The sequence below is a fragment of the Chiloscyllium punctatum genome, chromosome 37 (assembly GCF_047496795.1).
Source record: "Chiloscyllium punctatum isolate Juve2018m chromosome 37, sChiPun1.3, whole genome shotgun sequence".
NCBI classification, from domain to species: domain Eukaryota; kingdom Metazoa; phylum Chordata; class Chondrichthyes; order Orectolobiformes; family Hemiscylliidae; genus Chiloscyllium; species Chiloscyllium punctatum.
Window position 1 is genome coordinate 44747679 of NC_092775.1, and position 14775 is coordinate 44762453.

The 14775-nt window shown below is 39.5% G+C and overlaps 1 protein-coding gene across 9 annotated transcripts in view; it reads right to left on the reverse strand.

Moving 5' to 3' along the window:
- The window catches only part of myt1b (myelin transcription factor 1b), a 78884-nt gene that overhangs the window by 20880 nt on the left and 43229 nt on the right, over positions 1-14775 (reverse strand). For all 9 annotated transcript variants that reach the window (XM_072556732.1, XM_072556730.1, XM_072556727.1 and 6 more), the window contains one exon: positions 7557-7778. In XM_072556732.1, the coding sequence (XP_072412833.1) occupies positions 7557-7778 (222 nt within the window). The remainder of the gene's footprint in view (positions 1-7556; positions 7779-14775) is intronic.

Below are 14775 nucleotides of genomic sequence, written 5' to 3' on the forward strand. Positions count from 1 at the left end.
GAACATCCTTAATAATAGGTCTCAGTACTTTTCCGATGACTGATGTCAGCCTAACAGGTTAGTAGCTCTGTTTTCTCACCCCCTCCTTTCTTGGATAATAGTGCCACATATGCTGACTTGAAAACTGCTGGGATTCCAGAAATGAGGGAATTTTGGAAAATCATAGCCAGAAAATCAAGTGCAACCATTTAATTTAGAATCCTAAAAAGTAGGCTGTTAAGTCAATTCATATTTGTCAGATATTAGTCGCTTAAGTTTTTCCAGTATTTTCTCAGATGATATCAATTTTTTTAATTTCTCCACTCTTTTTAGCTCTTTTAGGTTCATTTCTCTTTCTGATAGGAAACTTACCTCTTTCCCCAAGAAGACAAAAATAAATTTTTTAAAGTCTCTGCTACTTCCCCTGTTTCTGCTCCTAAGGGACCAATTTTTACATCAGTTACTTTCTTCCCCTTTATACAAAATTAAAGGATTGTTGCCCAAAAAAAAATCAAATCGGGCAGATGCGCTTTCCCTTGACACATTACTCTGGGGTATGGGGAATCTACCCTCAGCATACAATCCAAACCAATCCGTGTAATGGTGATTAGATGCAAACCATTGACCTCTTTGCGTAACTAGTTCATCTCATTACAGATACTTTGTGCATTGACATATAAAGTCTTTAATTTAATTTTTTTAATGACTTGCTGCATGGACTTTAGTTACTGATACACTATTACTGTTATTTCTCTGTCTTTACCTGACCCACTCAACTTGATTTTACCTACATTGCAACAGTGTCCTGTTGCCTCCACTTTTTCATTGAAATTCTAAATTCCATTTCACCTGAATCTTCCCCTCAAGTTAGTTTAAAGCCCAGCCATATACAATTCACAAGGACAATGTTCCAAACTCAATTTAAATGGAACTCTTGAAAGCGGAACAACTCTCGCTTCTGAGTACTGGTGCCAATGCCCCTTGACTTAAAACCCTTTCTTCCCAAGACTTGGAGGTGCCAGTGTTGGACTGGGGTGGACTGCTCCTTCATCAGGTGGTTGTGGAACACCTGATGAAGGAGTGGCGCTCTGAAAGCTAGTGCTTCCAAATAAACCTGTTGAACTATAATGTGGTATTGTGTGATTTTTAACTTTCTTCCCACAACTGCCTTAATTTTCATGCTTAATTCTCTGACTTATTGCTGCTATGGCTCAGGAACAATCCAGAGATGATTATTTTTGAGGTTCTGCTAATTTTGAATCTATCCCTTGAAAAGCAGCAGAACAAATCAATCCTAGTTCTATCTAGTAGCACAATGGCTCAGTGGTTAGCACTGCTGCCTCACAGAGCCAGGGTCCCAGGTTCGATTCCAGTCTCGGGTGACTGTCTGTGTGGAGTTTGCACATTCTCCCCGTGTCTGTGTGGGTTTCCTCCCACAGTCCAAATATATGCAGGTCAGGTGAATTGGCCATGCTAAATTGCCCATAGTGCTAGGTACATTAGTCAGAGGGAAATGGGTCTGGGCGGGTTATTCTTCAGAGGGTCGGTTGGGACGAAGGGCCTGTTTCCACACTGTAGGGAATCTAATTATCTAGGTCATTGACTCCTAAGTGGACCACAATAACTGGATCTTTGTCTTTGTACTTTAAACTCATTTCCAGCTGAACTGAGATGTCCTTAAACTTGGCTTTGGGCAGGCAACACAACCTTTGGGGCTTCTGGTTGTGGCTATAGAGAACAAGGTGGCCATCCACATATACTGAATTATAGTGAATTATATTGCTATCTCATTTCTTTTCATTTCTTTGATTTGACTGACATTTTGCATGAAGGTGTCAAGTGGCGGAATTTTCCCTTCCCTGGCGGTGATGAAAAGAGGAAATAATTGGGTGAGTTTGCTCTTGAGAAAAAATTGTCTCCCTTCTCATCACCTCTGCAACTAAATGCTGGGCAAGAGGTTAAGGGCAATGTTCTTGACTCACCAGCAACAAGGCTCTTAGGACACCACTACCTTTCCGTGGTTCAGTCCCTTGACTGTGCATGAATTAGTGCAGATCAAGGAACTTCCTACTGTCTCAGACAGACTGCATACATTGCTAACGAGTTGGGAAGAGAGTGTGTTGCTGGAAAAGCACAGTAGGTCTGCAGCATCCGAGGAGCAGGAGAATAGAGGTTTTGGACATGAGCCCTTCTTTGAGATTCGTGATGAAGGCCTTATGACCGAAACATCGATTCTCCTGCTCGTCAGATGCTGCCTGACTTGTGCCTTTTGAGCAACACACTCTAGACTCTGATTTCAAGCATCTGTAGTCCACACTTTTTCCAACGAGTTGGAAAGGCCAACTCTTTCCAATCTTGTGTGCAGCTGAAGTAATTGTAGCCCAGGTAAGACATTAATTGACCACTTATTCATCTTAACTGATGGTGGAACAGGAAGGTTGTACATGGAACCTCCAGCCTAGGACTTACTTTGATCAAGATCAGGTTGGTGCCAGGTTTCTAGTGCTACCATCCTATCTAATTAAGTTTTGCTTGCTGTCTCCAGCCTGACTGCCTCTAGGCCCAAAGGATTGAGGGCGCAGTGTTAATTTCCACTTGCGCATTAGACTATAAGACATAGGAGTGGAGGTAAGGCCATTCAACCATCGAGTCCACTCCGCCATTTAATCATAGCTGATGGGCATTTCAACTCCATTTACCTAAACTCTCCCCGTAGCCCTTAATTCCTCACGAGATCAAGAATTTATCAATCTCTGCCTTGAAGACATTTAACATCTCGGCCTCCACTACGCTCTGTGACAGTGAATTCCACAGGCCCACCACTCTCTGGCTGAAAAAATGTCTCCTCATTTCTGTTCTAAGTTGACCCCTTACAATTCTAAGGCTTTACCCGTGGGTCCTAGTCTCCCCGCCTAATGGAAACAACTTCCCAGCATCCACCCTTTCTAAGCCATGCATTATCTTGTCAGTTTCTATTAGATTTTCCCTCAACCTTCTAAACTCTAATGAATACAATCCCAGGATCCTCAGCCATTCATCATATGTTAGGCCTACCATTCCAGGAATCATCAGTGTGAATCTCCAGTGCCACTATATCCTTCCTGAGATGTGGAGCCCAAAATTGGACACAGTATTCTAAATGGGGCTTAACTAGAGCTTTATAAAGTCTCAGAAGCACATCGCTGCTTTTATATTTCAACCCTCTTGAGATAAATGACAACATTACATTTGCTTTCTTAATCACGGACTCAACCTGCCAGCTAATCTTTAGAGAATCTTGGATTAGCACTCCCAGATCCTTTTATACTTTGGTTTTATAAATTTTCTCACTGTTTCGAAAATAGTCCATGCCTGTATTCTTTTTTCCAAAGTGCAAGACCTCGCATTTGCTCATGGGGAATTTCATCAGCCATTTCCTGTACCACTCTCCTAAACTGCCTAAGTCTTTCTGCATCCTCCCCACCTCCTCAGTAGGATCTGCCTTTCCACCTAACTTTGTATCATCGGCAAACTCCACCAGAATGCCCCCTAGTCCCCTCATCCAGACCGTTAATACATAAAGTGAACAGCTGCGGCCCCATCACTGAATGCTGCGGAACACCACTTGTCACTGGCTGTCATTCTGAAAAAGAACCTTTTACCCCAACTCTCTGCCTTCTGTCAGACAGCCAATCCTCAATCCATGCCAATAGTTCACCTCGAACACCATGGGCCCTCACCTTACTTAGCAGCCTCCCGTGAGGCACGTTATCAAAGGCCTTTTGGAAATCTAGATAGGTAATATTAGACAATAGGTGCAGGAATTCTGCCCTTCGAGCCTGCACCACCATTCATTATGATCATGGCTGATCATCCTCAATCAGTATCCTGTTCGTGCCTTATCTCCATAACCCTTGATTCCACTTTCCTTGAGAGCTCTATCCAACTCTTTCTTAAATGAATCCAGAGACTGGGCCTCCACTGCCTTCTGGGGCAGAGCATTCCACACACCCACCACTCTCTGAGTGAAGAAGTTCTCCTCATCTCTGTCCTAAATGGCCTACCCCTTATTTTTAAGCTGTGTCCTCTGGTTCAGGACTCACCCATCAGCAAAAACATGTTTCCCTGGTCTAACCTACTTGTTACCTTTTCAAAGAATCCTAACAGGTTTGTCAGGCACGACCTTCCCTTACTAAATCCGTGCTGACTTGTTCTAATCTGATCCTGCATTTTCAAGAATTTAGAAATCTCATCCTAAACGATGGATTCTAAAATCTTACCAACGACTGAGATTAGGCTAATCAGCCTATAATTTTCCATCCTTTGTCTTGATCCTTTCTTGAATAAGTCGGTTACAACAGGGATTTTCCAATCATCTGGGACTTTCCCTGACTCCAGTGACCTTTGAAAGATCACAACCAATGCCTCCGCTATTTCCTTAGCCACCTCCCTCAGAACTCTATGATGTAGCCCATCCGTGCCAGGAGATTTATCAATTTTTAGACCTTTTAGCATTTCCAGCACTTTCTCTTTTGTAATGACTACCATACTCAATTCTGCCCCCTGACTCTCCTTAATTGTTGGGATATTACTCATGTCTTCCAGTGTGAAGTCTGACGCAAAGTACTTATGAAGTTCTTCAGCTATTTCCTTATCTCCCATCACTAGCCTTCCTGCATCAATTTGGAGTGGCCCATGCCTACTTTTGCCTCTTTTTTGTTTCTTACATATTGGAAGAAACTATTACTCTCATTTCTAATATTACTGGCCAGCCGACCTTCATATTTGATCTTCTCCTCCCTTATTTCTCTCATTGTTATCCTCTGTTTGTTTTTGTAGCCATCACAACCTTCTGATTTCCCAGTGCTCTTGGCCACTTTATAGGGTCTCTCTTTTCTTTGATTCATTTCTTGAGTTCCTTTGTAATGGCTGTCTAATCCCACCCCAGATAATCTTTCTTTTCTCTGTACTGGGTCCTCAATTACACCCAGAAACTCCTACCATTGTTGCTCTACTATCATCCCTGCTCGGCTCTGTTTCCAGTTGATTTTTGTCAGTTCCTCTCTCATGCCCCTGTAATTGCTTTTATTTAACTGTAACACCATTACATCTGATTTTGCCTTCTCTCTTTCAAACTGCAGACTGAACTGTACCATATTATGATCGCTGCCTCCGAAGTGTTTCCTTACTTTAAGATGTTTTATAAAGTCTGGCTCATTACATAGCACTAAGTCCAGAATAGCCTGCTCCCTTGTGGGCTCCATCACAAGCTGTTCCGAAAAGCCATCCGGTAAGCATTCAATGAATTCCCTTTCTTTGAATTCACCAGCAACATTATTCACCCAGTTCACATTGATGGCACCCATCTCTACTACACCACCCATCAACACCTTCCACTGTTTAGACTTTGAGAATGCGGTGCTAGAAAAGCACAGCAGGTCAGGCAGCATCCAAGGAGCAGGAGAATCGATATTTCTGGCAAAAGCCCTTCAACAGCATCTGCAGTCCTCACTTTCACCACTGTTTGGACATTGTCAGTCTGCCAGTATCTAGTACAGGATAAACAAAATTCCACAACTAATTAATGGGAAGGTGCAGTCCATTGTCTACAAGCTTGTTCCCTAGCCATTGACTCCATCCCTCCCACTGAGAGCTGTATGAAGCTGAACCAGAGTATTCACAACCTTGGTGTTTGTATCACTAAGACTTCCTATTCCTCCTGCCTTACTATAACCCGTGTTTTAGCTCATTTACTAATGAAACACTCATTCTTGTCTTTGTTACCTCTATTTTTGACCATTCAAATGCAAAGCCTGCACCCCAGTTTGTAAATTTGAGATCCCCAAAACTCTGTGCCCATGCTCGAACACACAATAAGTTTCCCTGACACTTTTCTTGCTGACCCACACTAGCTCCTGATTGACTTAACGCTAACTGTGCTTTTCCAATTTTCCTGATTTTACTCACTGTACCATTGGCATACATGCTTTCAGTTGTCAAGGTTTAAGTCTGGAATTCTCCCCTTATTCCTCTCTTCTTCCTTTACCTCTTTTAAGATGCTCTCCAAAACCTACCTCTCTGATCAAGATTTTGGTAATTTGATCTAATATCTCTTTAAATGGCTTACTGTTTGATTGCTAACATTCTTCTGAACCACCTTGACACTATGTTTAAAAGGGTAAATAAATTAGTTGCTGTTTAAAAAGTGGACAGCGAAAAATTAATTAATTAAGCAGAGTTAATAGCAGCCTTATTTAAATATAAAAGAATATAAACAAAAGAAATTGAGGCAGAAGCAAAGGTTTTTAAATTACCTAAGACTAGAAATATTTACTTCATCAGCTGTGGAATGCATAATGTATTCAGTGCCTTTTTCTGTAATTTTATCACATGAAGTAATGTATTTGATTTACGTGAGCTAACTTTTCCACTGGGCAGTCATATGAATTCAGCAAGTTTTCACTAATATAACCAACAGTAATCCTTTGGCTTTTAATTTTCCTTAAGATTATCAACAATTGTATATTTTAAATAATATAGGATTAATACTGTAGTGAAGAAGTTACTCTTGGTATTCAGATAGATTTAGAACTTTTGTTTCACAACCTGTTGTGAGCCAATTTCTTTTTAACAACTGCTCGTTGAGGGAGCACAGCATCCTCTAGAGGGGCTGACAAGAGAATTATGACACTATAGTTCCACCATAAATCTGCAGTATCTTATTCTAAAGTTTAATTCACTCATCTGTTTGTCAGACTCCTCTACGATGTTTGAGTTTACTGATAGCACACTGCTCCAAGTTGTACAAGTAATTATCAATCATTAGAACTTAAATATTGTGGCATTAGCAATGGAAGATTAGTAGCTTTTGTAAGTTTGGCATTTCATGGAGAAGGAGGAGAAAGTGAGGACTGCAGATGCTGGAGACCAGAGCTGGAAAAGCGCAGCAGGTCAGGCAGCATCCAAGGAGCAGGAGAATCAACGTTTCGGGCATGAGCCCTTCTTCAGGAATGAGGAAAGTGGGTCCAGCAGGCTAAGATAAAAGGTAGGGAGGAGGGACTTGGGGGAGGGGTGTTGGAAATGCGATAGGTGGAAGGAGGTTAAGGTGAGGGTAATAGGCTGGAGTGGGGGTGGGGGTGGGGGCGGGGAGGTCAGGAAGAAGATTGCAAGTTAGGAAGCAGATGCGGCGGAGACGAAGGAATTGGGAATATGGGATGCCGTTTTTACTGGAGGCAGGGTGGGAGGAGGTGTAGTCTAGGTAGCTGTGGGAGACAGTCGGTTTATAGTAAATTCCATGGAGAAGTTTGATATCAACCAACAAATGATGGAAAATAAATCTTGGTCCTAATGTTTGTCACATTTTTTCTGTAAGTCCTTTCACTGTTGAAAGTGTCCTTGGGGACATTGATAGTTTTATTTCAAACTGCTTGAATGCCTTCCTTGACAAAATGACAGAAAGATTTTGCATGAGACTGTGAAGCATCAGCAATATTAGATCTTAGGAATTTTAGATTAGGAGCATATTTTGATCATACAAATTTCAATACCGTTCTAGCAGTTTTGTTTGGATTGCTTAATTTCAGGCTAATGGTACATACCTTCGATGTGTAAGAAAACTGCCATTAGCATGCCCTGAGCCATCACACCCTGGGGTTGGACAAGCTGGCCCATCTCCTTTCACAGGTTTCCAAGCAAATGGTGACCCATTGTGGAATCCTTCCTTTTGTCTGCGTGCAGCCAAAGGACAGCCAGATGCACTACGGTGCGATGCATACTTGCCACTTACATGCCCGAGCCCATCACAACCAGGAACAGGGCATCTAAAGAAAAAGAAAGGCCTTATACTAAATAATTGTCCTAAAAACACTAGCTAAGATAAGCAAAGGTGCCACAGAAAAACAGCGAAAACATGTTTAGGAGGAAAAAGCAAAGTATTATTAAATTGTAAGCATGAAAGTAGTGCAGTCCATTTGTGCAGAATGTACCATGTATTATTCATTGGTCGAATGGGGTTTGGACTATGGATGTTAAGTTTAACTGCAAACTAGGCATATGTCTTAAGACAGCTGCTCACGTATACTCAATAGGATTAATGTAGCTGTTTGTGACTGACAATAAATAGAAGTTAGCAAATTGCATGTAAACACCAAGCCTTGGGCCAATAATTGTTTAGTTCTTCATTTTAAAACATGGCTTTGCATCCACGAAGTGTGACATTTTGAAGCCTGATGTCTGGTGTGTGATGTATGTGCAGGAGATGTAAAGACTTCAAAACTTATGTAATTACCATCTCTACCTTTGAACTGGAATATATTTATTAGTTTGCAATTTCTTTCAAGCTGTTTTTAAGTCTGTCTTCTGCATTTCAGCTGTTTGACTTTAAATGTCACAAAATTAGAGTCTTGCAAATAGAAATTTACCATCACATTATTTTGGGAAAAAAAAGGAAGACACACCTTCACTGCTGGGGGATAATCAAAGAGAGCTGAACACATGATCTTATAAAATCCACCTGATTTTAATTTTGTTCTTTAGATGTTTTGGCAAGTATTTATTACCCATTTCAGGATGGGTGAAATTAGAATTGAATAGAATTTGGCCGCTCATAACACTTCCATCATATCATGATGACCAGATTCCCACCTCTTATTCACTTTATAGATACTGATGAGATATATAGGAAAATGACATCACTACTTTTATTGAATTTTCTTTCATTCTACAACTTTAACATAAACTAATTGATAATAATCTTTATAGCTACATGTACATAATACATTACAAGTTACAGTGAACTCAATTAAAATGTTGATTTGACTTTTGAATCCATATTTTTATGATCCTGACTGAAAGTAGTAAAATACATTTGTTTGCTCACATAAACATTTTTTTCTAAGAATATAAGTATAGATAAAGTAACCATAGTCCTACCAAACCATAAAGTTACTCTTTCATTAGAGAGAGATGACTGGTTTAACCTGAGGGTCACCAATGCCCCGGGGGTGAGGGGAGAGGTTGAGAAGGAGAATTCTTCATGATATCACCAAGTGCAAGAATTGAATCCACACTGTGACGTCACAAAACAGCCATCCAGCCAACTTGGCTAACCAGCTCTTTTAAAAAATATGTAATAAGCTGTCTGTATGTGTACATAACATTTCTGACAGATAGTGTTGTAAAATGCTTAGGGATGTTTGCTTTGGACATGACTCTGAAAGATCACTACTCAATTGTCATGGTGGGATGATGGACTAAAGAAGCAGACAAGGATGATAGCTGTATTGCCTGTCAATTTACAATTGAATTCAGAAGTATCCAGATGATAATGTCTGCCAAGGACTGATTTTGGCTTTTTGGCATGCTGGTCAGCCATCCATTGCAATGGCAAAGTGGCCCCCATAATGCTCAGATGTCAACCATATTTACTGACGCAGTTTGCTGCATCCACAGGAAAAGCACCAGAGCTGCTGCAAAGAATGTAATTTATGGGGGGGGTGGGGGGGGAGACCCAGTCAAAGAGAGTCCTAGTGCAGTTGTGTCAAAGATTATTTTTGTGGACTTTCATCGTCATACAGCACGGAAACTGACCCTTCGATCCAACCAGTCCATGTTGACCATAATCCCAAACGAAACTAGTCCTACCTGCCTGCACTTGGTTCATGTAATTATCTAAATTCATGTAGTTATCTAAATGTTTTTTAAATGTTGTAACTGTACCCACATCCACAATTTATATTTGCCTTTGAGAAGCCTCTTCTTTACTATCACCCATAAAATTTATTGAAATTTCACTGTACCACTTTTGACCAGAACTGAAAGAAAATGGTAGTCCCATTTATGAATCAGATGGGTGCAGAGGCTGACTATTCTCAAAATGGTGCCATCCACATTAACAACAGAGAGGTAAGTTACCAGACCCATTTTTCACCCCATTGCTATCCCAGTAACATCAGGTGAAAGGAGTCAAATTCAATACTTTTTTTTACAATAAAGATAGTGTTTTACTTGTATTGACGCTTGGTACTTCGAAATTTGGAGTTAACGTTTGTCATTTTAGTTTTCTAGTTTGGTGTACAGCGGTCAATTCCCTAGTAAAATAATATCTTTCAAAAATTATTATGGTAGAAGATTCAATGTATATTTTGTAGCTCATTGATCATCTGCAACCAAGTGCAATTGATAGGAATTCTCCATGGTTCTTAATTTAACTGGGGGTATGGTCAGCTTTGTGGTCATGACTATTCTGGAGCACTGCCTTTAACACTATCACAAAAGATTGTGGAAACTTGAGTGAGTGCAATTTGTGCTTAAAATTTCACCAATTTTGGTATGAATTATATGTTGGTGCCAAGGTATTTGCACAAAAAGCCAGAGCAATTGTGTAAACTTCTGTTTGCAATATCTGTTGTTGTGTTTAATAAAATATTATGGACACAGTTAATGATTGATATGTAAGTATTACACACTACATCTAGACTAGATTTCCTACAATAAGGAAACTGGCTCTTCGGCCCAACAAGTCCGCACTGACCCTCCGAAGAGCAACCCACCCAGACCTATTCCCCTACACTTACCCCTGACTAATTTACCTAACATTATGGGCAATTTAGCACGGCCAATTCACCTAACCTGCATATCTTTGAATTGTGGGAGGAAACTGGAGCACCCGGAGGAAACCCACGCAAACACGGAGAGAATATGCAAACTCCGCATAGACAGTCACCCAAGATGGGAAGTGAACCCAGGTCCCTGGCACTGTGAGGCAGCAGTGCTAACCATTGAGCCACCGTGCTACCCCATACATCTGCATATATGCGGGTACAGCTCATAGTGTGGTAAAGTTCAGCTTTTTCCTTAAAATATGGATGCTACATGAATTGATAATAAATTGCCAAGGCTAGTAATTGAGAGTTGTGCTTTTATTATTAGATATTTAGGAATTTTTACTGGTGTTCAAGAGACTTAATTCTGAGGCTGTTCATTTTTACTGTGAAATTAGTAAAATAGTGAATTGGTTTCTTCTACATTTATAAATGAGTGCCCTATAATTTCTAAACATTGTTGTAAATGTAATTTTACTTTCTTCCCTTTTTGAAGGTGACAATGTATACCATTGTGGTGTACAAAATGACCCCGGTCTGAGATACCCTCTGTACTCAAGGAATGGCTTACCTCATGTAAATGCTAACCCCTAACATTTGGCCAAAAGGATTATTAATTTTTCATGTACCTTATGCATAGGTTGACCCCAAATTATCGGAAAAACATCAAAACTCTTAATCTGTTTGCCACAGAATTCAATTTCACCTGGTAGAATTATTGAATAGTACGCACCACTAAAACTACTGTTCAGCTCCTTGCCTCTGCTCATTTATTGCAACTTTTGGCTGCAACATTGGCAACAATAGTCTCTCCCCCAGCAGCTCTATGCATAATGGAATAGTGGATTTCAATCTCTCCAAAACATTAGTTATGTAAAAATTTATCCTCCACTTTTAGACTACAGATTTAGCCATAAAAACCTCACTTTTGCAAGGGTAGGTACCTGGGAGTAAAGCGTCCTATTTCTTTCCTTAGCAATAGCACTGCAATCCAGGTGGAATCAACAGAATCAGTGCAAGAGATCGAGGAATTTTAAAAGTATTCCCCAAACCACTAAGCTCCAAGTATACCACGAAGGTTTATGCCAATTCACCTGGCTCAGGCCTTATGCACAAAACTGCCCTTACCCCAGATTCAGTTTGGAAGGTTCTGGTTTGGGAAGATCTTTTAAATCTTGCTTATAGGCTTAGGTACACAAGCACTAGTCAGCACGTCTTAAAAGCTTTTTTCATATCACAAATGATCTCATTTACTAAGAAATCAATAGTGTACATAAATGAAACTATCAAATTGTCTCAGCATAGTTTTTGTGAGTCAACTCCAATGATTTATAAATTAAGGTATTTAAAGGTGGATTATGAGACACTCAAATTAAACATGCTTAATTTTTGAACCATATAAATAAAACAGCATAAACCTAGCGGCACGGTGGCACAGTGGTTAGCACTGCTGCCTCACAGTGTCAGAGACCCGGGTTCAATTCCCGCCTCAGGCGACTGACTGTGTGGAGTTTACACGTTCTCCCCGTGTCTGCGTGGGTTTCCTCCGGGTGATCCGGTTTCCTCCCACAGTCCAAAGATGTGCAGGTCAGGTGAATTGGCCATGCTAAATTGCCCGTAGTGTTAGGTAAGGGGTTGATGTAGATGTAGGGGTATGGGTGGGTACGCTTCGGCGGGGCGGTGTGGACTTGTTGGGCCGAAGGGCCTGTTTCCACACTGTAAGTAATCTAATCTAATCTAATCTAACGATATTAAATATTAATTATTAATAAATCAGGGAATTTTTTAAATGGGAAAAAATGGTAATAACTATGTTCTATTACCTTGGCCAATTACACTAGTTCATTGAAGATGATTTTGGCAGAACTTGAACTGTATCTTAAATGCTGCAATTTCATGCAGTTCTGGCACACAAACCTGAAACATTGCCTCTAGTGTTCATCAACAGGTTTATTTAACAGAGTTTTGAGATGGAGAGGCTGGCATTGGGTAGTATCATGCAGTGAAGGTTTGGAATCACTGGAGGGAGAGCCTTAGGTTTTGGAATATAGAAGATGTGTCAAAATCAGCAGCAAATGTTTGTTGAGAGGAGTCAAAGGTAATGGCTTTGACTCTGTCAATGTTTAGCTATAATAAGATGTATGTCATCAGGACTTGTTGAATATACAATCTAACAACACAGAGGTGGTGCAGGGGTTCGGAGAGGAGGTGGAAAGATAAGAGTTGGGTATTGCCAATATATTTATAGATGTTGGTTCTTTAGATATAGCGACCCAAGGGAAACATGGATGAGAGAAAGGTGGAGACTGGATGACTAGACAGGCTGGATAGCCTTGCATCATTCTATTTACTCTAAACTTATTTACAGCACATGGTTTTGTTAAATTCTTTGTTCGCTACCTTTGAGGCTTCGAGTTTTGTTTAGAACATTCCTTTCAGGCATTTGTTTTTTGTTTGGAAAGCTTCCACAATGTTTGCTACATGGATTTACCAATGGGGACTACACTACTCACTTTATTATTACATATGTTGGAGAATGAAGAGATGGTGGAAATTAAGGAACTTGGCATGCCAAGTTCCAAAGCAAAATTGCAGAAGACCCATATCCCTTCACAAATATCTATCCACCAACAATTGGATTAAGAACGTTTTATTTGAAAATTATCATGGACATATGGGATATCTTCTGGGAAATATGTGATCACTTTGTTGCATGAGGCAGAAAAATCTGAGAATTTCCTTAAGAACCAAGTCTGTATTTACTCTGGTTCAGAAACTCACAATAGCGTTTAATTTCCTGAGAATGGACATATAAATTTATACCGAAAGTAGAATGGCAGAATGGATGACTTTAAAATGTGGGTTAAATTAGCTGCCCAGGTCCACTTGCACCACTTTCCAACACTACTTGACTTGAAGACTACGCTTGCTTTATCATATATAGCAGTTATAACAGAAATGAGTGGAAAACCTAGCATCATGTTAATGACGATTAGAAAAGCTAAACTTGTTATATTTAGCATCTGGTGTAAATTGTTCCTTTAGCATGCACAGAGATAATTGATTAATTAAACAGCAGTCCCTTGATATAAAATGCACTGAGAAACTGGGAAAGAGGCTGTTAAACATTGCTTATCCATATGTTTGTCCTTTTCTTCCAGTACATGGTAATCTATCTTGAGATAACTGTGTCAAATATTATAGAGCTGCTGTGTTTATTACGTAAATACATTATTCAGTTTCATTAACGCAGGATAATATTTATTTTTTTTCTGTTAGCAAAAATATATGAATAAAAAGGCTGTGCTTTCAGTTAAAATTAAACACAACCATTGTTTAATGTGATTGCTTTATTGAAAAAATTTAAAAAAAGTAAATTGAGTTAAAAGTGATGAAATTGGTTTTGGGCAGTAGCATCAAATGAAGAAAATCAAACCGACAGCTCATTTTAGATCCTCCTTAGGTCCCTCATTTGCTAATGGTCATTATACTTTCCTGCCAAAGACTAATTTTACCCCAAATGTGGCTGTTTTATTGCCGGTTTCAGCTTCATTATGACAAAGCATTCTAATGTATCAAATTAAAAATTATAGTGAGTCTCATGATTTTACCAAAGATGAAACCTAGAGGTGCCACTGTTGCAGTAATAGGAGTGAATAAGAAATGCCCAGATACTGGTGAGACATTTGAATTCCTGAAAATGGTAACAGAGTAAAACTCAGAAGCCAGAAGTTTCTGGTAATAGTTCAGTTTGAGGCTCAGCTACATCTGATTGGAATACTCTTACATGTTGCCTTGTGCCTGGCATAACAGTGCTACTCACAAGTAGAAAAGGTATAATTTTGAAAAATGCATTGCTCTGCAAAATAAATTCATACATTAAGATTGCAAATATATTGTAAAAAAACAAATGTTTGTTGCTTTAAAATAGTGCTTAATGTAATTATAAGCACAGCACCTAGTCATTGGTTGTCAGAATGGTTTTTTGAGTTAATATATTTGAATGGCATGAGGTCAAAATTGAAAACTACTTTGTAAACTCACATGACATAAACAAAATATTCTAGATAATAATACATCAACTGCATTTGAAGTTTTATACAGACATTCCATAAAGCTTTAGAATATAATTTTCTAAGAAACGTTTAGTGATGTAATTTAGTTACCCTAACAGTATAATTCTAAATGCTATATTAATAATGACAGTCATCAATCA